Source organism: Pelophylax lessonae, assembly GCF_965119305.1.
Source record: "Pelophylax lessonae genome assembly, chromosome: 2".
Taxonomy (NCBI): domain Eukaryota; kingdom Metazoa; phylum Chordata; class Amphibia; order Anura; family Ranidae; genus Pelophylax; species Pelophylax lessonae.
The window spans coordinates 256,078,239-256,103,483 of NC_138769.1; the positions used below are offsets into that span (position 1 = coordinate 256,078,239).

Consider the following 25,245-nt stretch of genomic DNA (forward strand, 5'->3'; position numbering starts at 1 on the left):
TACAATGTAAAGTAGTGAGCGTACAGCTTGTATTACAGTGTAAATTTGCTGTCTCCTCAAAATAACTCATCACACAGCCATTAATGTCTAAATTGCTGGCAACAAAAGTGAGCACATCCCTAAGTAAGAATGTCCTAATTGGGCCCAATTAGCCATTTTCTCTCCCAGGAGTCATGTGACTCATTAGTGTTACAAGGTTGCAGGTGTGAATGGGGAGCAGGTGTGTTAAGCTTGGTGTTATCGCTCTCACTCTCTCATACTGGTCACTGGAAGTTCAAAATGGCACCTCATGGCAAAGAACTCTCTGGGAATCTGAAAAAAAGAATTGTTGCTCTACATAAAGATGGCCTAGGCTATAAGAAGATTGCCAAGACCCTGAGCTGCAGCACGGTGGCCAAGACCATACAGCGGTTTAACAGGACAGGTTCCACTCAGAACAGGCCTCACCATGGTTGACCAAAGAGACAAGCGGACTAAGGACATGGATTGCTGGAACCATTTCCTGTGGTCTGATGAGATCAAGATATACTTATTTGGTGCAGATGATGTCAAGTGTGTGTGGCATCAACCAGGTGAGGAGTACAAAGACAAGTGTGTGTGGTGGCAACCAGGTGAGGAGTACAAAGACAAGTGTGTCTTGCCCTAATGTCAAGCATGGTGGTGGAAGTGTCATGGTCTGGGGCTGCATGAGTGCTGCCGGCACTGAGGAGCTACAGTTCATTGAGGGGACCATGAATGCCAACATGTACTGTGACATAATGAAACAGAGCATGATCCCCTCCCTTCAGAGACTGGGCCGCAGGGCAGTATTCCCAACATGATAACCCCAAACACACCTACAAGTTGACCACTGCATTGCTAAAGAAGCTGAGGGTAAAGGTGATGGGCTGGCCAAGCATGTCTCCAGACCTAAACCCTATTGAGCATCTGTGGGGCATCCTCCAATTGAAGGTGGAGGAGCGCAAGGTCTCTAACATCCACCAGCTTCGTCATGGAGGAGTGGAAGAGGACTCCAGTGGCAACCTGTGAGGCTCTGGTAAACTCCATGCCCAAGGCAGTGCTGGAAAATATTGGTGGCCACACAAAATATTGACACTTTGGGCCCAATTTGGACCTTTTCACTAAGGGGTGTAATCACTTTTGTTGCCAGTGGTTTAAACATGTATGGCTGTGTGTTGAGTTATTTTGACGGTACAGCAAATTTACACTGTTATACAAGCTGTGCACTGACTACTTTACATTGTAGCAAAGTGTCATTTCTTCAGTGTTGTCACATAAAAAGATATAGTAAAATATTTACAAAAATGTGGAGAACACTGCATGTGCAGATGGACTTATAATTAAGTGCTGAAACACATAAAGTCATAATTCCACTTTAATATGCATTTGAAGTGCATTTCTATAAATATGTATTGCTTATTGTTGACATATGTAAAATGCAGAAAAATATATATTCTGTGTAAAAAAAAGAAATACATAAAATGCAATTATGATCTGAGGCAGTTTAAATGCAGGTATGTACTGTTTCATTTAAAACCTGTAAGAAACCTGTCAAGAAGGAAATCTGGGAACCATTGCTATACTTCTACTTCTGGAAAAACTAGTTTCAAAAGTGTCACGCTGAGTTCCTTAATTCAAAGTAGCCACGGAAAATTATGCAGAAAAAGAAATCTGCCTCTTCTCTGATTTTTTTCTTTTTTTAATGTGCATACTTGTTCTGGGTCAGTAACTCCAAAACTATTGAGCCAGTGGCTCAGCCTATCGACCAGACAGCAAGACTTTTTTTTGAAGGAGGTCAGCAATTTCAGCCCTTGCATTTCACTGATCACTGGTTTACTGTAAATAATCAATATGTATGCAAACATTTTATTTGTTGGATTTTTTTTTATTATCTGAGAGGATCTAACAGAAAAGCATTAGCCATGTACAGCAGCAGAACTTGGCTTACCAGTGCTTCGATATTTATGTTTGTATGGGTGTTGCAGTTGCAAGCATTCACCAAAATAAATAGATGGAAATTCCCCCAGAAATCTATCCATGGTTCTCGCCTCACTGCTTTCCAAAATGTTATACTCTTTTGATTAAAAACATTCACCCCTTTTCCTGGTTTATTGTGATAGAACCTTGTGTCAGAATTGTCTTAATTATGAGTTTTAATAGCACTGTAGTGGTTAAGGGGTATGTTTTTTATTTTTACTTTTTTTTAACTCTTTCTGTTTATGTAAAGGCATCTGTATCCCTTACATTTGAGCAGAGGTGGCAAGGACTTAGGAGGAATGCTGGCCTTGATATGGGTTCCTTCCTGTCTTTTAGGCTGCAGTAGTGGCAAACAGTAGTGAGAATAATTACATGCTCATTACACACATTATGATATGGCCTCAAAAGCAGACAGCAAGTATATGCATACAGTATCTCACAAAAATGAGTACACCCCCCACATTTCTGTAAATATTTTTTTATATCTTTTCATGTGACAACACTGAAGAAATGACACTTTGCTACAATGTGAAATAGGGAGTGTACAGCTTGTATAAGAGTCGGTTCACACTGGGGCAGCACGACTCTGTCCTACTTCGGGGGCGACTTGTGCATTCCCATGCACCATGACTTCGGAGCGACTTGCATGGACTTCACATAATGGAAGTCTATGCAAGTCACTCCGAGGTCGCCCCGAAGTAGTACAGGACCCTTTTTCTAAGTCGGAGTGACTTGTGTCGCTCCTATTAGAACAGGTCCTGTAGCGGTCAATGGACAGCGAGGGAGCGCGACTTGTCAGGCTGACAAGTCGCCTGACAAGTCGTGCTAGTGTGGATCGACTCAAACAGTGTAAATTTGCTGTCCCCTCAAAATAACTCAGCACACAGCCATTAATGTCTAAACCGCTGGCAACAAAAGTGAGTACAACCCTAAGTGAAAATGTCCAATTGGGCCCAATTAGCCATTTTCCCTCCCCGGTGTCATGTGACTCGTTAGTGTTACAAGGTCTCAGGTGTGAACGGGGAGCAGGTGTGTTACATTTGGTGTTATCGCTCTCACTCTCTCATACTGGTCATTGGATGTTCAGCATGGCACCTCGTGGCAAAGAACTCTCTGAGGATCTGAAAAAAAAATATTTTTGCTCTACATAGAGATGGGGTAGGCTATAAGAAGATTTCCAGGTCCCTGAAACTAAGGTGCAGCATGGTGGCCAAGGCCATACAGCAGTTTAACAGGACAGGTTCCACTCAGAACAGGCCTCGCCATGGTTGACCAAAGAAGTGGAGTGCATGTACTCAGCCTCATATCCAGAGGTTGTCTTTGGGAAATAGACGTATGAGTGCTGCCAGCCTTGCTGCAGAGGTTGAAGGAGTGGAGGGTCAGCCTGTCAGTGCTCAAAATGGTCTGCATGGCTGTCATCCCAGAAGGAAGCCTCCTCCAAAGATGATGCACAAGAAAGCCCACAAACAGTTTGCTGACTAAGGACATGTATTACTGGAGCCATGTCCTGTGGTCTGATGAGACCAAGATAAACTTATTTGGTTCAGATGGTGTCAAGCGTGTGTGGTGGCAACCAGGTTAGGAGTACAGAGATAAGTGTGTCTTGCCTTTAGTCAAGCATGGTGGTGGGAGTGTCATGGTCTGGGGCTGCATGAGTGCTATAGGCACTAGAGAGCTACAGTTCATTAAGGGAACCATGAATGCCAACATGTACTGTGACATACTGAAGCAGAGCATGATCCCCTCCCTTCAGAGACTGGGCCACAGGGCAGTATTCCCACATAATGACCCTATACACACCTCCAAGATGACCGCTGCCCTTCTAAAGAAGCTAAAGTAAAGGTGATTGACTGGCCAAGCATGTCTTCAGACCTAAACCCTATTGAGCATCTGTGGGGCATCTTCAAACAAAAGATGGAGGAGCGCAAAGCTCAAACATCCACCAGCTCCGTGATGTCGTCATGGAGGAGTGGAAGAGGGCTCCAGTGGCAACCTGTGAAGCTCTGGTGAACTCCATGCCCAAGTGGGTTAAGACAGTGTTGGAAAATAATGGTGGTCACACAAAATATTGACACGTTGGGCCCAATTTGGACTAGCTGTACACTTACTACTTTACATTGTAGCAAAGTGTCATTTCTTCAGTGTTGTCACATGAAAAGATATAATAAAATATTTACAAAAATGTGAGGGGGTACTGTATATGTTGTTGTGTTTTGTGAACTTTTTACTTCAAATTTACTTAAAATTATTTACGCTCCATGTATAATTTATGAAAATGCACAAACAAGGTATTTAATTATGGAAACTAATATAATAGTTATTTACATACTTCTATAGTAGAGCCAACACAGTTAAAAAAAAAACAGATTGTATGTGTTTGTTATCCTAGGGCTGTTATTTAACTTACTAGAAGTTAGTGGCAAAAGCTATGATGGATTGGTCCAGTTCCCTGGGGTTGCTCGGCATATGAATAGCACTCTAGCAGAATAAGTAATGAAATTTGTTTAAACACGCAGTGTATGTATCCGCAACTCTCTGTGGGAGCATAGACCTTTAGAATGTCAGTTACCAGTACTGCTGTGGAATAGAAACAGGGATAATGCATGCTTGTAAAGCTAGAAACACACACAATTTGGAGATTAATGAAATATGCACAAAGGTGAATGGATGAAAAAAACATCAGTATTTAACCCTTTTGGGCTAAAAAGGGTTAAATACTGGGGGGGGGGGGGGGGTATAAGGTTTAAATAAGTGAAGAATCAATGAACGCATGGACTGGAAGAAATGGAGTATTTCACTTTCTCATTAAAAAACTCAACCTGTATGGTCTAACCTACACCATAAAAAATTACAGCCTCTGTATACTTGGTTCCTGCTGATACCATTTATTTTATTTTTTTTGCCTACTTTTCCTATCACTTTTGTTTTTGTATTTTAATAGTAACCCATATTATTTTATACATCTGTAATTTGTCTCTTTGATAGCTTAAATATTACATATAGTACTTAGTACTTCCTATGAGAAAGGTAAAGCTTATCCATTTATAAACTCAAAGTAATAGAATAATATGTAAAATCCAAAAAGTAGATTTTAACCGCTTGCCGACCGCCGCAAGTAGATTTACTGCGGCGGTCAGCCCCTGCCAGGCAGAGTGACGTTAATTAACGTCACTAGCCTGGGAGGGCCTGGGGAGCGAGCGCGCGCCCGCGGAGCCCCCCCCCCGCAGACCTCCCCGCGCGTGTGACCAGCGGACCCGATGTCCGCCGGTCACTCGGCGATCGTCGGGGGAGAGGGAGAATGTCAGGCAGCTTGTGTAAACAAGCCACCTGTCATTCTCCTCGGTGTAAAGACACTGATCACACGGATCTACTATGTAGATCCGTTGATCAGTGTCCTTACAGCTCAGGCCACAGCCAATCACAGTAGAAAGCACGCCCCTAGGGACACACACAGCCCCTCCCTCCCAAATAAAGTTAACCCCTTCACTACCAGTGTATTTTTACAGTAACAGTGCATATGTATAGCACTGATTACTGTAGAAATGTCACTGGTAACCCCAAAAGTGTCAAAAATGTCAGTCAAGGGTCCGATCTGTCCGCCGCAATGTCGCAGTACCGCAAAAAAAATCGCAGATCGCCGCCATTACGCGTTAAAAAAAAAACAACAAAAATTACAAAAATCTTTCCCTTTGTTAGTAAACGCGATAACTTTTGCGCAAACCAATAAAAATACGCTTTTTGCGATTTTTTTTACCAAACATAGGTAGGATAAAACAAATTGGCCGAAAATGTTAAAAAATTTTGATTTTTACATTTTTTTTTTGGGGAATTTCATATAAAAAAATGTGAAAAATATTGCTATTTTTGCAAAATTGTCGCTCTTTTTTGTTTATAGCGCGTGATCAAAAAATCACACAGGTTATCAAACACCACCAAAAGAAAGCTCTGTTTGTGGGAAAAAAAGGACATCAAATTCGTTTAGGTACAGCGTCGCACGACCGCGCAATTGTCCGTTAAAGTCACGCAGTGCCGAATCGCAAAATACCCCCTGGTCTTTTAGCAGGAAAATCCTCCGGGGCTTAAGTGGTTAAACCAATATTTCATTAAGATTGTATCATTTTTAGCAGTAGGATTGTCTATTGAGAAGTCTTAAGTCCATTAAGAGCAATGTTTTATTTTAACCATTCGTGTCTGTACCTTGGGCGTATTGCATACACCCAAAAATATCTTGCCAAGGTACACATGGCATTCATAACACCCCTTGTCACTCTCCTTGACACTTTAGCCTGCAATTCCTGGCTTTGAAAATTACAACCGACATATGAATAAATACAGCAGGCAGCTCTATCCACTGATGTAAGGCTCCGTTCACATGTAGGCGTTTTTGGGGAGTTTTTCTGCTCTAGGATCAGCTCTCAAAACGCCCAACAAGACAAATCCTATTCATTTCAATGGCCCCTGTTCACATCTGAGCGTTTTGACGCTGTAAGCAAAACCCCCAACGCTCAAAAAAGTACATGAGCTTCTTTTTGGGCAGATTACAGGCGTTTTGTATTGGTTTCTATTCAATCTAAAAACGCCTGCACAAAAAACGCCTGTAAAAACGCCTGTAAATCGCGGTAAAAATCGCGGTAAAATCGCGGTAAAAACGCGCGAAAACGCTACGCTCAGGTGTGAATGTAGCCTAAAAAACAGAGGGTCTGAGCAGTGTTTGTAAACACTGTTCCGTAGGGTGATTTTGGTAACATTGGTACGTTTGATCAGCATACAGTGGTCAGATTTAATTAATTAATTTTTTTAATATAAAATATTTTTTTAACCTCTTATTATTCTGTTAACTCAGCGCTAATAAGCCCTAAAGAACTCCTCCCTTCTTTCTCCCTTTAGCTTTTTTAAACCTTTAATACTTTTGTAGTTTGTATTCCTTTAGTTCATTAATTTACGTAAAAAAGTGTTTTTTTTTTTTACATAATGGCGGGGATTTACTAGAACTAGTGCACATAGAATTTGGTGCCGCTGTGCACAGTAACCAATCAGTTTCTAATTCAGCTTGTTTAATCAAGTTTTGACAATAAAACCTAGAAACTGATTGGTTACTATGCACAGCTGCACCAGATTCTGTGTGCACCGTTTTAGTAAACCGTACCCATAGTGTCAATAGATTGCATTGAAAATCTTTTTTTTTTTACAAGACAAGATCACCAGAAAAAAAGCCTTGTTTGTGCTGAAAAAACAATATATGTATAAAATATATAGCTATAAATCACTGGTGTGACATGATCATCAGTATATAAACTGGATAATATGATTACTCATTGAATTTGGTAGTTCTATAGTCAGCTCCAATATGTGATATAAAGTCAGTTACTCAGCAACTTAACAAAAATATTGCAGGTACACTAATTGCTCATGTAATAATGCCCTTAGTCCTCAAAGAAAACTTGTACAACAGCCGCAGTTGGGGAGCTGCTTATTCTGCAGGTGAGAACATGTGGATGTTTCTACACTGATTGACAATGGAGCTGTCTCTTATACAGCAGTATGCTTGTGTGAGAAACTTAGATGAAAAATTACATTGTGTGGCTCTGTTACTTTGCACAATAAATCCCTTGTTTTTCTGATCCAGTGCATTTTTTTTCCAGGACTGCCCACAGCTTGTACCCACAGAAGAGATCTTGATCCCAGTTGGGGAAGTGAAGCCAATCACACTTAAGGCCAAAAACCTGCCCCAGCCACAGTCAGGCCAGAGGGGATATGAGTGTGTTCTAAACATTCAGGGTGTGCTGCACAGAATGCCTGCTCTGCGCTTCAACAGCTCCAGTGTCCAGTGCCAGAATAGTTCTGTGAGTATTTTTATGGAGGATATCAGCTATAGTTGGCTGCAACATGGCAATAATTTGGTTATATGTAAATACTGACAAAAATTAAAGTGATAAGAAAGTCTTCTTTATTTTTTTTCTGTTCAAAAATAACAAACATGTCATACTTACCTGCTCTATGAAGTGGTTTTGCAGAGCAGCCTGGACCTCTTCTTGGGTCCCTCACCGGAGCCCCTGGCCCCTCCCTCCTGATGAGTGTCCCCACAGCAAGCAGCTTGCTGTGGGGGCACCCGAGCAGAGCCGCTGCTCTGTGTGTCCTTTAAGACACTGAGCTGAAGCTCAGCCCCACCCTTTCTCTGTCCTCATTGGCTCACTAACTTTGATTGACAGCAGCTGAAGCTAATGGAGTCAGCTGCTGTCTCAGCCAATCAGGAGGGAGAGTCCCAGACAGCTGAGACTCTCATGCAACATCGCTTGATCAAGGTGTGGCAATGGTAAGTATTGGGGGGCTTAGGGGGGGGTTGCTGCATGCAGAAGGTTTTTTTTATCTTAATGCATGAAATGCATTAAAGCTTAGTGCCATGTTCTCTTTCATTCATCGAAGGACACAGCGCTCCATAAATCATAACTACTGGATTATATTGCCTGCTCCAGGAGCAGAACTAGGCAGAACAAAAACACTTGGCTACGCCCATGGGCCATCCTCAGCTAGCATATAACCCCCCTCTCTGCTCTAGGTAATCAGGTTTTAATCTGTCTTGTCAGGAGTAAGGACCTAGGCTCCCTGCTGGGATCTCTTAGGCCTAGCAATTTTTCTCCTTCCTTGACCTACAGTCAACTGCAGGGCTGGATAATCTAGATCCAGTAATCCCCCCAGCCCAGCCAGCGAGCCCATGCAGACTTCAGCTACGCGCTAGGTGGACCGCAACGTAGCCTCACGGACAAAGGCTGGCCTGCGAGTTAAACGTCTCACAGGGTTGCATACAACCGGACACTGGTCTGGGTAGCATTGGTCCCTTGGCTGACAGCTCCCCTACTTCAGTGGATAAGTACAGTCCCCCCTCTCCCCTTTGGGTGGTTTTGGGGTTATTGGGATGGCTGCATCCTCCTTCCATCCTAAAGGCACTCGGTTAAGTGGGATCCCCCCCCATGGATTGGTAGGGGTCCCAGGGCAGGTGGCCCCGCCATTTCCCTTTTGTTGAGGCGGTGCATGTCCTGCCCTGATGGTATGGGGGTTCCAGTGCAGAGGGCGCAGCGGACACCCCTAGGAGCATGTCCTACTGTGTGTGGGTATGGTGCAGTTTAGGGGTCCCCACTGCAGAGGGCGCAAAAGTGCAGAGCGCACAGCGGAGTTCCCCTAAATGTTGTTCCTGCCTGGGGTGTACAGTACCTTTAGTGGGGGGGGGGGGTCCCCTTGCAGAGGGCGCAGTGGTTTGGAAGTGTTCCTGGGCAGCATGCTTTTGGCAGCCGGTGGCCATGTTTGGGAAGTTTGATGATGTCATGGCCGCCATCTTCCCTTGGTTTGTGAAGCCCAGTGACGTCAGAACCCGAGCTTCCCAGAAACCCGGCTGACAGGAAAGCGGAGGCTGTGGCACACAGCATGTTTACTATGGCTGGTTCAGCATTGCGTCCAGTCTTTGCCTCAGCCCTGGTGTCTCAGACCCTAACTGAATGGACCAAGCTTTTGTGCCAAGGCCTGGGGTTTGAGCAGGTCCCCACTGCTTATGTTGATTTAGCAGACCATTTGGTCTATGGGCTGCAGTTTATTTGTGATGCATCTTTGAAAACAGCTCCTGTGCTGTCCAAACTTTTTTTTTCAGAGGTGGTGACTAGGCACGTGCTGTGACTTAAGAATTGGTCTACAGACCAAGCCTCTAAGAAAGCTCTCATTGATCTGCCCTTTCAAGGCAATCATCTGTTTCGGGCTACTCAGGATGACATCATTAAGGGTCTCTTGGGGGGTGGGGGGAGTACCTTCCTGCCACAGTCTAGGAAAGGTAAGGAGCCTCATCGTAGACGGGGGGCTCTCCTTCTCAGCTCATAGAAAATGTATTTGCACTTCCTTGACTGAGAATAAAGGAAATACATCCTTCAAGTCTTCTCCAGGAGGTTCCAAGCAACCTTGGTCTTGTAAGCCTGGAGCTAGCTTCTCCGGTCCCGCAGACAAGACCCCTTCAGAATTAAGGTCTGCCCTCACCCATTATTGGGGTGAGGGGACATCTTTGCTGTTTTCCGGCCCTGTGGATCTCTTTCATGTGCGTCAAGGAGGTCTGCAAAATGTTTCCTTTGGGGTACCCAGAAAGGGGAGCAAAGTTTGTCCTTTTCAGGTTTTTTAGGTCCTGAGTCTCCTTGTGGGGATTTAATTACTGCAAAGGTTCAGGTAACGTCCGAACTACCAAAGATCCTATCCCTGTCCAGGAAATGTAATCACCTAGGTCTGATTTTAATTCTGACCAGGGTGGTCCTTCCTTTGGACAAACTTCAGGAACCACAGGCCGTGATACACTGGCTGCTGTCACATAGACAGTTCTCTCTCCTGACTTGCATACATGTCCTGGATCTGGTGGTATCCACCTTCAAGACAGTTCTGTTTGCATGGTCCTGCATGCAGCTCCTTCAGCAGGTTCGGCTCCAGAGGAGGTTCGTGGCGAGGTCACGGGTTCCTCTGTTAGATGCTGCAGACATCCTAGGGGCACATTAAGGCCAGTATCATCCACGGCTTAAGCTTCTTCAGCAATTCCTGTGAGCATTTAAGGGCGAGGGTCTTCCAATCAGTCTGCTGGCCGTAAACGTCCCTTGGGGGCTACCTCTCAGAGAAGAGCAGTTGTCCCAAGGGCGGATCTACCATCTTACTTTACAGTCACTGGTTTTAATGGTTTAGCTATTGAAAGCCAAGTACTGAGGGATACAGGTTTGTCTGGATCAGTGATCCCTACTATGGTGAAGGCGAGGAAGTTGTCTTCCAGCAAGATATACCATTGTACGTGGAAAGCTTACATTTCTTGGTGTGAGTCGATTTGCGATCATCCTCCATCCCTTTCTGTGGCTTGGATCTTAGCCTGTCTTCAGTGGAGCGTTCATCAGAAGTTGGTTTTGAGTACCATCAAGGGCCAGGTGTCTGCCTTGGCAATCTTTTTTCAGCGACCCCTAGCCCCTCATTCATAAGTTCGTACCTTCATTCAGGGTGTGCGAAACGTGGAAGCTTTGTTGCAGATTCCTACCTTTTGTTATTCTGAAGAAATCCCAGTTTGTTTTTCTGTGCTTCTGTGCTGAGCGGGTCTAGTGGGAGTTGTTTGATAATTATCAATCAGCTGTGCAGCTGCAGAGCACTAATGAGGGAATCTGCTGGGCCTGCATCCCTTTAGACGTGTTCCCATTGGGGGTATCTCACCAAAAATTACATTTTTGTTCCAGGGGATGCCTGAAATCTGACTTGTATCTAGTGCAGACTTCTAGCACAATCAGTGAGCCAATACAACGAGCAGGAAATTGTTTTTGGGGGGTGTTCAGTACACATTCCTTGTACAGAACAACTCCAGGTAGCCATATTGCATTGCATTTAATTAGTGTGTCGCAATTGCATACACGATATTATTTGTTCTTTATTTGCTAATTTTTTTCCCCACGAAAATGGAGTTACCCTTTAAGTTTAAAACCTTCTGTCATTAGAACCACTTTACAATAAGGCCTCATGCTCACTGGACATTTTTACAGCTGCTACTAGGGGCTCTAAATGCCCCTGCATGTTAGCTTATGTGTCCATGCACACACAGACTTTTAGCAGCATTTAGTGACAGGAGAGTACAGAGGCAAGGAAAAAAAAAAAACCCTCTGCCAGCGCATCCAGGAACAGCAGAGTTTTGGCAGAAAAAAAATTGAAGCTGCCAAACACGTCTTAACGCGCCTAAACTCTAGGCTCTTTTAGCACTGGGCGTTTATTCATTTCAATAGTCAGAATAAATTAAAATTCTGGCTAATAAAAAAAAAAAAACAAACGCTGCTAAACTCTGCTAAACTGGTTTGAAAAAAATGCAGCTTAGGGGCTTTAGGAGAAGCAGCGTTTTACAATAAACCAGTGTGCATGAGGCATTAGCACTTTCTAAGAAAGCAGCTCTAATCTACCCCGTTTGCAGTAAAATTAAACTGCCGTTGCCTTCCTAACCTTTAGCATCGTAAATTATAAAGATGTTTGAAAGAATTGCCAAGTTTTTCTGCTCTTTCCGTGCTGCAGCCTGGGGGATGGTCACTTTGAGGAAAAAGACAGCAACCCGACGAAAGGGTTGCATGCAACCTAATGCTAATTCGCAGCAGACTGATAAAACAGTGGGAAAATCTTATCTATCTTTGTGAATCCCTGTTCATTTCAGCAGAATTCCTTATACAGTTGCTCCTGGCAGTGCAGCATATGGTCTGCAGGAGACCGAAGCAGACAGCAAAAAGAGTAAATAAACACTTTCACTGAACAAACAGCTGCAGGAAGTATTTCCAATGTATGAAGTGTAGAAGCATGAATATGTGTAAATGAGTCTTCATCGTGTATCATTATACCAACCACTATATTTATGGAGGTGCCAAGAGTTTTATACGTTTGATCAAAGTATAATATGCCATATTTAACCACGACATGGCTATGGATTGATATTATAGATTGTTTTACTTATTTTTTTTTTAATTCAAGTTCATGCATACTTAGCAGGCTTTCTCTTTGAGATAAAATTCTGTATGAAAAACACGATTTTGTCTGATGTTTGCCATACAATGCTAGATGTTACTTACTGACAGCTACATTTGGAAACACGTAGAAACATGCAGGTGTTCTTAAAGTTTCTAGAATAATTTAAATTTAATCATTTGGTACAGCGCAACATGAAGAACATTTTAAGATCATCTATACACTGCCCATTTGGGACAGTAGACACAACCTCTAAATAAAATAAAACACTTAAAAGTGATATTAAATATAATAAAAGAAACACAACCAATAATTGGATTACGGAAAAAATTCAAATAAGCGCTAATACCAAAGTGTAAGCAGCCAGCACAAAACAACTGATATGTAAGTTATAAAAATACAAAAAAGGAAAATAAGTGCAGCGCTAAAAAAATTAAATATAGGCATTAACATAACAATACCAACTTGTGATAACATGGTAAAAAAAGAACAAATAATAATTCAAAAGTCCCATGTCAAAAAAGTCATACAAAAAGAAAAAAAGTCCCACAGAAGAGATGAATCTTGACGGTGAACACAGTATATCTTTAAAGTGAAGAAAGGTATCCCTTCACCAGATATAACAAATGAATTGGGTGCTCACCAGATCAATTGGGTCCACATTTCCATATAGCAAGCAGACCAAATGGGCTTTAAAAGGTGATCCAAATTCCTCCTATGAATACAACCATGGATGTAATTTCAGGCTCATGAATTGGTTTGTAGAGGGATGTAGATCTCTCATAGCCAGGTTACATAAAAGCCAGAAAGAAGAGTGCACATAGCGTAATATTGCTGAAAAAACCTTTTAATAAAAAAAGACTTGCACTTACAATGTTCGCATGGTAACAGGCAATAAAACATATGAATAGAAGTTCTTAAGGCGAGCTCCTGACCCGTATCGTCTGCATAGACATCATCAGAGGATATTGCTCGTTGCATAGGAGGATAGTAACAGTATATATAGTCTCATAATTGCTGGTGTAATCGTCTGCAGCTGAATTTAAGGAGGTATATATCACCACTTCTGCCAAAATGGCGGTGGCGTGAGTTCCAAACCTCATTTTGGATCCGCAATTTGATTGGCTTATAGATCATACATCATTGTTGATGTAGAGGGTAAGCGCGACATCACTTCCAGAAGTGAGGTACGCGGAAGTCCGGTGCAATCCTAGCCTCATTCTGAGTGGAAACCAAACTGGAAGAAGGAGCGAACCAACAGTGTGTACACTAAAACACGCCATATACCCTGGAAATGACTTTAATTTAAACCCAGAGATGGGCACACATTACTACACCAGCAAATAAGGAGACTAAATCAAGAAAATTCTTGAAAAATATCGCTATATGGTAATGACTAAAAACATATTGGCAGAAGCAATAGATAATAATGCCTAGATACCAGTCATAATACAAAGCCAGCAATATGGTAAAAAGTCTACTAAACAGACTAAGTATAATTGCATACACAGTATGAGCAAATATGCGTATTGCAATATAAGTAACATACAATGGATAATAAAATCACAAAAGATGCTATAGCCAGAGAAAAACAAAATAAAATAAATGAAGGAGACCAATCTACAGAAAAATGTATATCTATAAAAATATATATATCTAGAACTATATCTAGAGATCAGAAGATCAGAGGAAAAAAGAAAAGGATATTTAGGAAGTATTTATGAAGGAATTAATATCCCACTCTATATTCAAACCGTAGGGTGAGTAACATTGGAGGGTATAAATCCAATACGTTTCCTGTCGAGATACCCCAATTTTAGTGGAACCCCCTCTCTATGGAGCAACATATTTGTCAATGATCTGGAAGGATGTTCCCTTGGGATCTCCATTGTGATAAAGGGTATAATGTTTTGATACATTGTACGTACTTTTCTTAGTCAAGATGTTAGTAATATGTTCGTTTAGGCGAACATAGTACTGTATAGTAGTACGTCCAACATATTGCTTCCTGCATGGACAGGTCATCAGGTATACAACATGTGTTGTGGTGCAGGTGGAAAAGAATTGGATGTCATAAGAAACATTTGTCACTGTCGATTTGAAAGAAACAAACTTTCTCCTTTTATCACAATTAAGGGAACATACCCTACACCTATGACATGGGTAGAATCCAATCAAATCAGTAAATAACTGTGGTTTCTTGGGGGGATCTAATATATTTGGTGCCAGTTTCCCTCTCAGTGAGGGAGCCCCTCTAAACGTAATAGCAGGTCTATCTGGGATCAGAGGACCCAAGATTTTATTACTTTTCAGGATGCCCCAGTGTTTTGAAAAAATCAGTTTTAGGATTTTATGGTGAACGGAGTATTCTGTAAAGAATGACCATCTTACAAAATTGGAGTTATTATTAGCTCTAGCTGGTGGCCCGGCCCGTAGCTGAGTCCTATCTTTAGAGGCTACCTCCGCGATAGTGGCATCAAGATCTGTACCATTATATCCTTTCGAAATGAACCTTTCCTTTAGAATTGAAGATTGTCTTCCCTCAAAGAGCAATTCCTCCTAAGGTGAGTGAATTGGCTCTTAGGGATGCCTCTTAACCAGGGGAAATAGTGGCAACTGTCTGTAGGTAAGTATGAGTTCCGATCTGTTGCCTTAAAGTATGTACTGGTAATGTGGCCACTATCACATCTCTTGATCTCCATATCCAAAAAATTAATACTTGTTTCACTATATTCATATGAGAGATGTATTCCACGTTCATTGGAGTTCAAGATGGACATAAATGAATCAAGGGATCCTGAGTCACCTTTCCATAGGAGGAGGATGTCGTCTATATACCTAACCCACAGGGCCAATTCTGGTTTCTGTAGGGGATAGACGACATCCTCCTCCCATTTAGCCATAAACAGATTGGCTAGGCTGGGGGCAAATTTTGCCCCCATAGCCACGCCTCTCTGTTGTAAATAATAGCAATCATTATGCCAAAAATAATTCCTACTAGTGGCAAAAAGAACCAATTCCAGAATGAACTTCTGTTGGGAAGCTGGCATACAAGGATACAAACGTAAATCATGTTCTACAGCTTCCAAACCCAGATTGTGAGGGATGCAAGTATAAAGCGAATTTACATCCGTAGTCACCATCAGACAATTCCCTTCTAATTGGATTTGACCTAACACATTAATGGTATCCTTGGTGTCCTTAATATAAGACAGGTTTTTAGAGACAAGTGGCTGTAAATAAAAATCAATGTACTTGCCTATCCGAGACGTAAGGGAATTGATCCCACTTACGATCGGACGATTAAACTGGCTGCGGACCTTTATTGGCATTAATATTAAATCCAAAATTGTATGTAACATACACACACAATATTTATTAAAACGTAAATAAATACCATCTCATACCATAAAATAACCATTTTAACTCAGCTATAACAGCTCAAGTTAATACCATTTAACAACAACTGTCCTCTCTCAAAGAAAGGGACTTTAACACCACATAAAAGGACCGTGACATGGGAGGGAGGGCGGGACAATCTTCTTCTGCTGTCCCCGCCGACTGCTGAACTAGTGACGCAGTTATTGTCTTATAAACTCTTCCAGCTCCTGCAAAAAACAATTTTTAACCAATTACAAATCTTATGAAAATTAGCAGTACCTAATTATTAATAAGCACTATCTTTTACGGTCTGTCACTGTCCCATAGGTGTAGGTAGTGCAAGATATTTGTCCTCCCTCACCTTATATTCCTTGTTAACATTAGCAATATGTGCCTGTTGCTAATGCAAGTCTCAAGTAAGAGTTCCATTTTTGAATGTGTCCTTCGTATACTTCATGTAATTTTTAGAAATCGTTGTAACATTAAAAACATTTTAATAAAAGCACATACCTGTGAAGAAGAGTTTACATATTTACCTTTGCTGCCAGCCGCTCATTGCTGAGAAGTGGTCCCCAAAGTTTGCTGGGAAACTGACACTTCTAGGACCCTCAATCTCCTAGGATCCCACAGCTTTCACTGATTCCTCCCTCTGACTTGTAGAAAGCAGTAGTGAGAGGTTTTGTCTTTCATAGGATTTGTATTCCCCTCTATCCCTGATGTTTACCCTGGCATTTCATTGAGATCTCACTTAAAGCAAATAGGGATACTTGATAAGAATAAGGATTCTAAACCAACTCCCTATGATTTCTCAAGACCAGACCATACACACCTACCCCAGAAATTATGCTAGGCACAAGAATAAAGTATTTTAAAAGCTCTTACATATTAATATTTTTTTTAATAAATAAGGCCAATTTGTTAATCCATAATAAGAATGATAGCATTTGGGCAGTTCAATATTGAGGCATATTTGTCTGATACAGTACAAAATACCTTTTAAATACCCTGTCTATCTATACAAATATCTTTATGTGGGCAGTGGTATATGTAGAGAGAAGTCACATCAGAAAACCCGAGTATTCATAGGTTAAAGAGTAGTTAGTCCTGAGCAAATAGGTTCTCCAGTATACTTCACCTGGACTGACCCAGACCAGGCACACATTGTCCAGTTTTATTTTAATTAATTTGAATTTTTAGACAGTGACAGAAGAATGCCCTGCCTTTCTTATTCCACTAATCTGAGGGCCCATTCACACTATGTGCAGTTACCTGTGTTTTTCTTCATGGGTAAACACAGGTAACTGCAATGATACACAGAAAACAATCGTTTTTTATGTGTCATATTCACACAAAAACATGGTTCTTCTCTGTGTTGCAGACCTGTGGGATGTTATGTTAGAAATAGGAGGACATGGAGGAGGAGGGAGGGAGGGAGGGGAGTGCTACTTACCACTGTGTATATGCCCCCATGTGTAAATATATAGTCATGTGTGCTGCACAGATAAGAAAAATTAGGAAATTAAGGGCTTAAAAAGGAACTAAAATTGAGCGTGCTCCATAGAGGACATCAGCTGGTCTACATAATCTCAACCTGGAGTAGGAACACAGAAAATATGGGAAGGACAGCTTAAGGCAGGATCAATCAGGTATATTTCACTCTACACAAAGCAAATCCTTTTGGGGCTTTGTGAGTATGAACACTGTTATATAGCATGTAATGAGAATTTTTCATAGTCATAGTTTAATGACACTTTAACTGCAGCCCAAAACCCAAAATAACTGCTGTCCACAAACTAAAGTTCTCTGGTTTAATGTGCGAGCAAGTTTAAACAGGCTCAAGGTCTGTCAGACATATCTTCCAGAATACATCATCCCTTACTTTTAGGAGATGCCAGTTCCTCACTAGGAAAAACCATTAGGCAGCATTGTATGATTTTATGAGGAAGGTCTTTTTTAATTTCAGTTTTTTTATTTGCTGGCATTTGATGCCCAGTTGAAATCACAGATATGCAGCCAGATAGATATTGTAACCTTCATTTTTATGGTTTTACCTCTACTGTTCCTTCCAGGGTGTCTAAATATGATTGAACAGTCCAATAGGCTCCAGAAAAGACCCCAGTAGTCTTTGTAATTTACACCGGCTTGGTTAGATTCACCCCCTATCCTTCTCTGCAATTACATTTTCTGTGAGAAAGCTTAGAGTAGGGTTTTGGTTTAAATTAAGATTTGGTTCAAATGAGATCTATAGTCATAGCCTATACTGTTATTTTATAACATCAGCATTGTAATAGCAATACACACAACAGTTATTTTTGACACTCCAATGTAAGCTTTTTTAAAAAAAAATCTCCATTCATATTGTGAGTGCAGTCTATCAGCTGCATAACACTTATCACAACTACCTGAATTCCCTGAATAAGTTTCACCTTATCCTCTGAACATTCCTTTGGTATACTTTAGATTTGCATATCCTAGATTACTTTGCTGCCTGCAGACAGTGATGATTTGGTATGTTTCCTGTACTGCCTACCAAAAAGCCTCCTCTCAGCACCTCTGTAGTTCAGAAGGCAGGCCCTGTGAAATGTGTAATAGGGCGTAGTGAATATTTGTCATAGAATTTAAAAAAGTAAATGTGTGCAGCCTCACAGTCATCTTCCCTCTGCTCATGTGCGAGCCGTGCTGCGCTTTATGAATGGTCCCAGCACCCTTCTGTGACAAGTCCCAGAAGGGTGCTGAGAAAGGTGGGGGGCCAAACTTACACTCAGATTGCCCTGGCGATCTGACCGGAAGTGGGAGCGGGTACCTGTCAAACCAGGTACTCACCCCCCCAAAAAAATAAAGTGTAGACACTTAAGGGGGAGAGGGGGAGGCAGTTGGGTGAAGTTCCACTTTATGTTTGCAGACAGTTTTTCATGTAACGTTGTTGAGAGATAATCGCAGGGCTTTTTTTCAGCGGGTATGCTGGGGAAATGCAATTCTAGCACCTCCAGTACTGAATGTATGTAATGGCAAGAAGTGCTGGGCTGTTTTGGAGGGTCTATTAATGCTGGCTGCTGGGGGATCCATTGTTGCTGCAAGTCTTTTTGGGTATGTCTCTACCAGCTTTGCACATCTAAAGAGTGACATTTTTGCCCATTCTTCTTTGCAAAATAGCTCAAGCTCTGTCAGATTGGATGGAAAGTGTCTGTGAACAGCAATTTTCAAGTCTTGCCAGGTATTCCCAGTTTAATTTAGGTCTGGACTTTGACAAGGCCATTCTAACAAATAAATATGCTTGGATCCAAACCATTCCATTGTAGCTCTGGCTTTATGTTTAGGGTCATTGTCCTGCTGGAAGGTGAACCTCCGCCCCAGTCTCAAGACGTTTGCAGGTTTTCTTCTAAGATTGTCCTATATTTGGCTCCATCCATCTTCCCATCAACACTGACCAGGTTCACTGTATCTGCTGAGGAAAAGCATCCCCCACAACATGATGCTGCCACCACCATGTTTCATGGTGGGGATGGTGCGTTCAGGGTGATGTGCAGTGCAGTGTCATCACACATAGGGTTTTGCTTTTAGGCCAAAAAGTTCAATTTTGGTTTCATCTGACCAAAGCACCTTCTTCCACATGTTTGCTGTGTCCCCCACATGGCTTCTCGCAAACTGCAAACAGGACTTCTTATGGCTTTCTTTCAACAATGGCTTTCTTCTTGCCACTCTTCCATAAAGACCAGATTTGTAGAGTGCATGGCTAATAGTTGTCCTGTGGACAGATTCTCCCACCTGACATGTGGATCTCTGCAGCTCCTCCAGATTTACCATTGGTCTCTTTGCTGTGTCTCTAATCAATGCTTTCCTTGCCCAGCCCATCAATTTAGGTGGGGGCCATGTCTTGGTAGGTTTGCAATTGTGCTCTATCCTATTCCATTTTTGGATGATAGATTGAACAGTGCTCCGTGAAATATTCAAAGCTTGGGATATTTTTAATATAACTTAACCCTGCTTTAAACTTCACAACTTTATCCGTGACCTGTCTGGTGTGTTTCTTGGCCTTCATGATGCTGTTTGTTCACTAATGTTCTCTAACAAACCTCTAAAGGCTTCACAGAACAGCTGTATTTATACTGAGATTAAATTACACAAAGGTGGACTCTATATACCAATTTGGTGACTTCTAAAGGCAATTGGTTCCACTAGATTTTAGTTAGAGGTATCAGAGTAAAGGGGGCTGAATACAAATGCACGCCTCACTTTTCAGATTTTATTTGTAAAAAAGTTTGAAAACCATTTATCATTTTCCTTCCACTTTACAATTATGTACCACTGTGTGTTGGTCTATCACATAAAATCACAATGAAATACATTTACGTTTTTGGTCGTAACAATTTCAAGGGGTATGAATATTTTTTTATGCACTGTATATAGCAAACAAAGACTATATAGTGTAGACCCAAGGAGAATTGGCATAGATCCAAACACTGCACAAGGCACTTTGCATAGCTGGATCTGGGCAAGCTGTATTTTTTCTTATAAATGTCACAGCTTCTATCTCTAGGTAGTCAGGCTGAAAGTTCAGTTCACCGTAGTATCAGTTAGCGTTTAATTCTGCACATATATTTCCCTTACAGCGGTTCTAACTTCATGTACACTTTGTTTTCAGTATTTTTATGAGGGAATGGACATAAGTGACCTGCCTGTGGTTTTCTCAGTCGTCTGGAATGGAAATTTCATCATTGACAATCCACAAGATATCAAAGGTAAAAAAAAAAAAAAGAAAAAGAAAAGCAAATATTCTCATGTCACACTGATTTTAAATAGCAAACTAACAGTATAGCTTGGGAATCTAATGTACTACATAAATAAACCAGGTAAACAGGTTCCCTAGAAACATTATGCTGTTAACGCTATGAATAGTACTAGTTTTCAAGTAAAAAAAGTTCTGGGAGAAATAAAAAGAAAAAAAATATATTGCTTACTTTTTTCTATAAGTGCTAACTGCCTAGCTACCCCTAATTATTAGTACAATCCATTCTGAGTCAATGCCCAGAACAAGCAAGCATCTTTTTTTTTTATATCGAAAGAAAAAAAAGGATTAAAAAACTATTTACCATGGAAGTTCAAACACAGATTTAGTACTCTCTATAGATTATCATTATCTTTGTAGTAGAAAATGCAATGATTTAACACCTTAAACCATGTTGATTTTGAAATAGATTAGGGAATAATGTATTAAAATGCACATCACATAAGCCCACTTGCTTATGGCATATTACAGCATTTAACGTGCTAAGATGTTATTTTTTTTTTTCTCCCTATAGTTCATCTGTACAAATGTTCGGCTCAAAGAGAAAGCTGTGGTCTCTGCCTGAAAGCCGATCATAAATATGAGTGTGGATGGTGCAGTGGGGAAGGGCGGTGTACCCTACAACATCACTGTATATCTAACCAAAACCGATGGCTGGACTGGTCCAGTAGGAATGTCAAGTGCACCAACCCACGCATCACTGAGGTTTGTAATAGGCTAATTATTTTTTTATGAATATGTAATAGATACAATTTGCTTTGTATCTGCTCATAAGTCAGCCTGTGTGATTGTATAAACATTCTGATTTCTGTAATCTTTTCACATCTGTATTTTTTCATGACTATTATCTTAAAAGCATTTCCACATATCCTGTGTACTGATTGCTCCTGTTTTAACAGTTTAACTTCAAGTGATATTAAAGTCTTGTTCTTATTTTGTTTTAAAATAACACATATGTTACACTTACCTGCTCTGTGTAATGGTTTTGCACAGAGCAACCCAGATCCTCCTCTTCTAGGGTCCCTCGCCAGCGCTCCTGGCCCCTTGCCGAGTGCCCCCACAGCAAACAACCACTGCTCTTTGTGTCCATTCAGACACAGAGCCGCAGCTCGGCCCTACCCCCTCTCTCTCTTTAGTGGCTCACTGACTTTGATTGACGACAGTGGGAGCCAATGTCTCCTCCTGCTGTGTCTCAGCCAATAAGGAGGGAGAGTCTCTCTGGCTATGCATTATGCAATCTTATTGTACAATTTTCCTTTATATTTAACAAAACCATATAATATGAGGTCAAACCTTAAAAATACTTTCAATTTGTATCCAATCAGGTAGGCCCTTGTCCTACATAGTTGAGTGCAAATCTAAAGGAGATTGTACAGAAATTGTACAAGAAAATTGTATAATGTATGGCAAGCTTTACACACAATATCCACAAGCTCACAACTAATAAATAAAGAAAAGTGATGTACTGAGTAAGGCTTTGATAGGCTGAAACGCGTTTGTGTTGGCTCTGTTTTGAGCATGTGTACTTCTTGGATGAAATAAAGAGACCTTTATTAATCCCCACCTGTATGCTGACTTTATCTACATAGAAGGACCATTGTGTGAGTGGAAACAGAGAGATCTTGCTGGCCCTGATTGCAGGATTAAGTTGCAGTGCCATTATCTTGTATGTGTGTTTTAAAAGAATAACTTGAATTAATTAAATAACCCTAGGGCCCTGAAATCCTCCAATGTCACTATTATTGGTAAGTCCTAACCAGACAGTTTGCACTTGAAGACCAGGCCTTCTTACACTTTTTGTTTACAAGTAATAATCATTATTATTTTTTTTTTTTTAATAGAAAATTACTTATAACACCCAAACATTATATATATTTTTTAGCAGAGGCCATAGTAAATACAATTGAGGGTTTTGCAGTTTTTTGTCACACAAACACAATATAATAACCATTATTTTTGTAAAATTAAAAAGATGGTTTTACATTGAGTAAATAGATACCTAACATGTCACGCTTTAAAATTGCGCACACTCGTGAAATGGCGACAAACTACATCACCATAGGTGACGTTTAAAAGCCTCTACAGCTTACGAGCTTAGAGTTACAGAGAATATCTCACTCTGGCGTTTATGGCAATACCTCACATGTGTGGTGCGATCGCTATTTATATATATGTGTGCGAGATTTTTTTTCCCACTATATCTTTAAAACGTTTTTTAACACTTTTATTGCTGTTATAAGAAATGTAAAGAACCCTTAGGTTGCACAGCAATAGGCAGTGGCAGGTACTTTGTATGAAGAGATGTGGGGTCTTTTAAACCCCAAACCTCTCCTCTGCCCTAAAGCATCTGATCACGCCAAGATTGGTGTGTTAAAATGCTTTACCCATTTAAAAATGGAACTGTTTACATTCGGGAAACCTGACATGACGTCACTTCCTGTTTCCTGTACTACAGAGATCATCACGGATCTTCCAGTTCCCCATGCCATCTGTGGTAAGCCAGCTTTCATTCCAGGCTTGAAGCCAGGACGGGAGCTCCTGGAGAGGCACCGGCGGGTGGTGGGAGGGGGGTGTCTGTTGTGCCATGTACAGAAGTTGCGTTAAAAAGTATGGCCTGATGAAGGAGCACGCATTCACCGAATGCGCGCACCGCCCTCTTTACCTGGATGTGACATCAGCGGCTTCCTCTGAGTGAACCCGTGTCCCCAGAGACGTCTGAAGCCACCGGCACAGCCGAGACCAGCGGTGTCCTCTCTGGATACTACCACACGTCCTCCCCTGAAGTGGATGAACCTCATTACAATACAAGCGTTCACCCCCTTTGTCATCTTGTGAGTTATTCATGTTAATACTTGCAATAAATGTTCAAACTTTGCTGCACTTAGATGGCACTACTCTTTTTATTTTTCACTTGTCCACAGAGTTCCTTCTAGTTCTAACCTGAGCCTGCAGCCGTCTATTACCAGTGTTTTACTCCAAGGCATCCATTACCATTTGTTTGCTCTTTCCTTTGGTGTGTTAAAAAGTATTCTGTTCTCTGTGTATTTCTTCCTTTGTGTGAAATACCTGGTGATCCTGCCAGTTCCCTCTGCTTTCCTGTTTCAAACGGACCACGCTAGGCATGAGAGCACATCCCAATGTGGTCAGTTTTCTGGCTGTGCTGGGAGCACAGCCTACATGTCCCCCAATGGCCAAGATTTATGCTGACATCCCCCTTGCACAGCTCTTCATTAGGAAGATCAGTGTATTGCTCTATCTGCCTCTTGCTGACATGCCCCCTGCAATCTTCATCCCCCCCCCTCCCTCCAAGCCACTTGTGCAGCTGAGAACAGAGGTTATGCGATAACTTTTTAAAAAGGAAAAAAAATAGGTATTTATAATGTTTTATAAATACGGTGTGTACACAAATGTTTTGCTTTGCATTTCTATATTAAATGTAATGTGTTGTTTTATAAGGTAAAGTTTCACATATACTTTAAATGTTTAAATGAGAGAAGTATTGAGTGCACGGGGATACATGGAATGCTAGGTGGGGTATATATCTGTACAGTGGAGATCTCCCCATGAATTGTATTAATCCTATGAATCCTTTGAAAAATCCCCTAAAATACAGCACATATTCATTGGCTAGATAGGTCTCCATCAGCATTGCATGCCTTGAAATCTGAACTGTTTTGGTAATTTCAAGAAATGAACATTAATGTTTTTAGGAAGTTTGTGTAGTTTTGGCATTAAACGTGGGTTTATTGTCTTGCTGGAAGACAAATCTTGTCCTTGGGGTCAGATTTCTTGCAGACTGCATCAGGTTTTCTTCCATGATTTTACCCCCTATTTCTTACAAGCCTTACAAGCTTGCTGCATAGAAAAATCTCCATTGTATAATTATATAAAAATATATTAGTGTTTACCCCTGTTGGCACCACTGTGCCCAAAATACTTACATAAAAATCAAAGAAGGAAGGCTGAAAATATATCCTTACTTTAAAAACATTTATTTATTCCTAAACAATATATATATATATATATATATATATATATATATATATATATATATATATATATATATATATAACACTAAAACTATGTGATTCGTAAAGTGATTTCTTTATACAACCTTTTTTTTGCCCTAATGTCATACTATGTGCCTAATTTTTCATTCACAAGGCTAATCTTATTCAATTAATATCCTTCCATTTAAAATAAAAAAAAGCTTTCCAGTTTTGTTAAGCGTGTTTAATTTTGATTTTGCCTGGTATTAACTGTAATTCCACTTTATCTCATTGTTGATGATAGCATTGTTATTTGTATAAAGTGAAACAGTGGGGAGTAGAGTGTGAATATGACTTTAAATGTATTCATTGACAAAAGAGTTATGTAACAAATGTGTAACAATTTAACGCAACTGTTAGATTATTTGGTTTTAGGAAGCTATTTGCTTAAAAGAAACATTTTAATGGAAGGAATTCTGGTCTGACCTTTTAGTAAACTGAATTTCATTTTTAGATATGTAGAACAAACTTTTTTTTTTTTAACAGGTGAGACACCTCTATTTGCTCAGCCATTAAAAAGCTGAAGGTACCTTTTGAGATCCACCTTTACAGATCCTATTT

At 40.8% G+C, this 25,245-nt stretch overlaps 1 protein-coding gene across 1 annotated transcript in view; it reads left to right on the top strand.

The window, feature by feature from the left end:
• PLXNA2 (plexin A2) overlaps window positions 1-25,245 on the top strand; it is a 539,737-nt gene that overhangs the window by 358,576 nt on the left and 155,916 nt on the right. Inside the window, exons 10-12 of the mRNA XM_082245705.1 lie at window positions 7,620-7,820; window positions 20,492-20,588; window positions 21,150-21,340. Coding sequence (XP_082101831.1) covers window positions 7,620-7,820; window positions 20,492-20,588; window positions 21,150-21,340 — 489 coding nt within the window. The remainder of the gene's footprint in view (window positions 1-7,619; window positions 7,821-20,491; window positions 20,589-21,149; window positions 21,341-25,245) is intronic.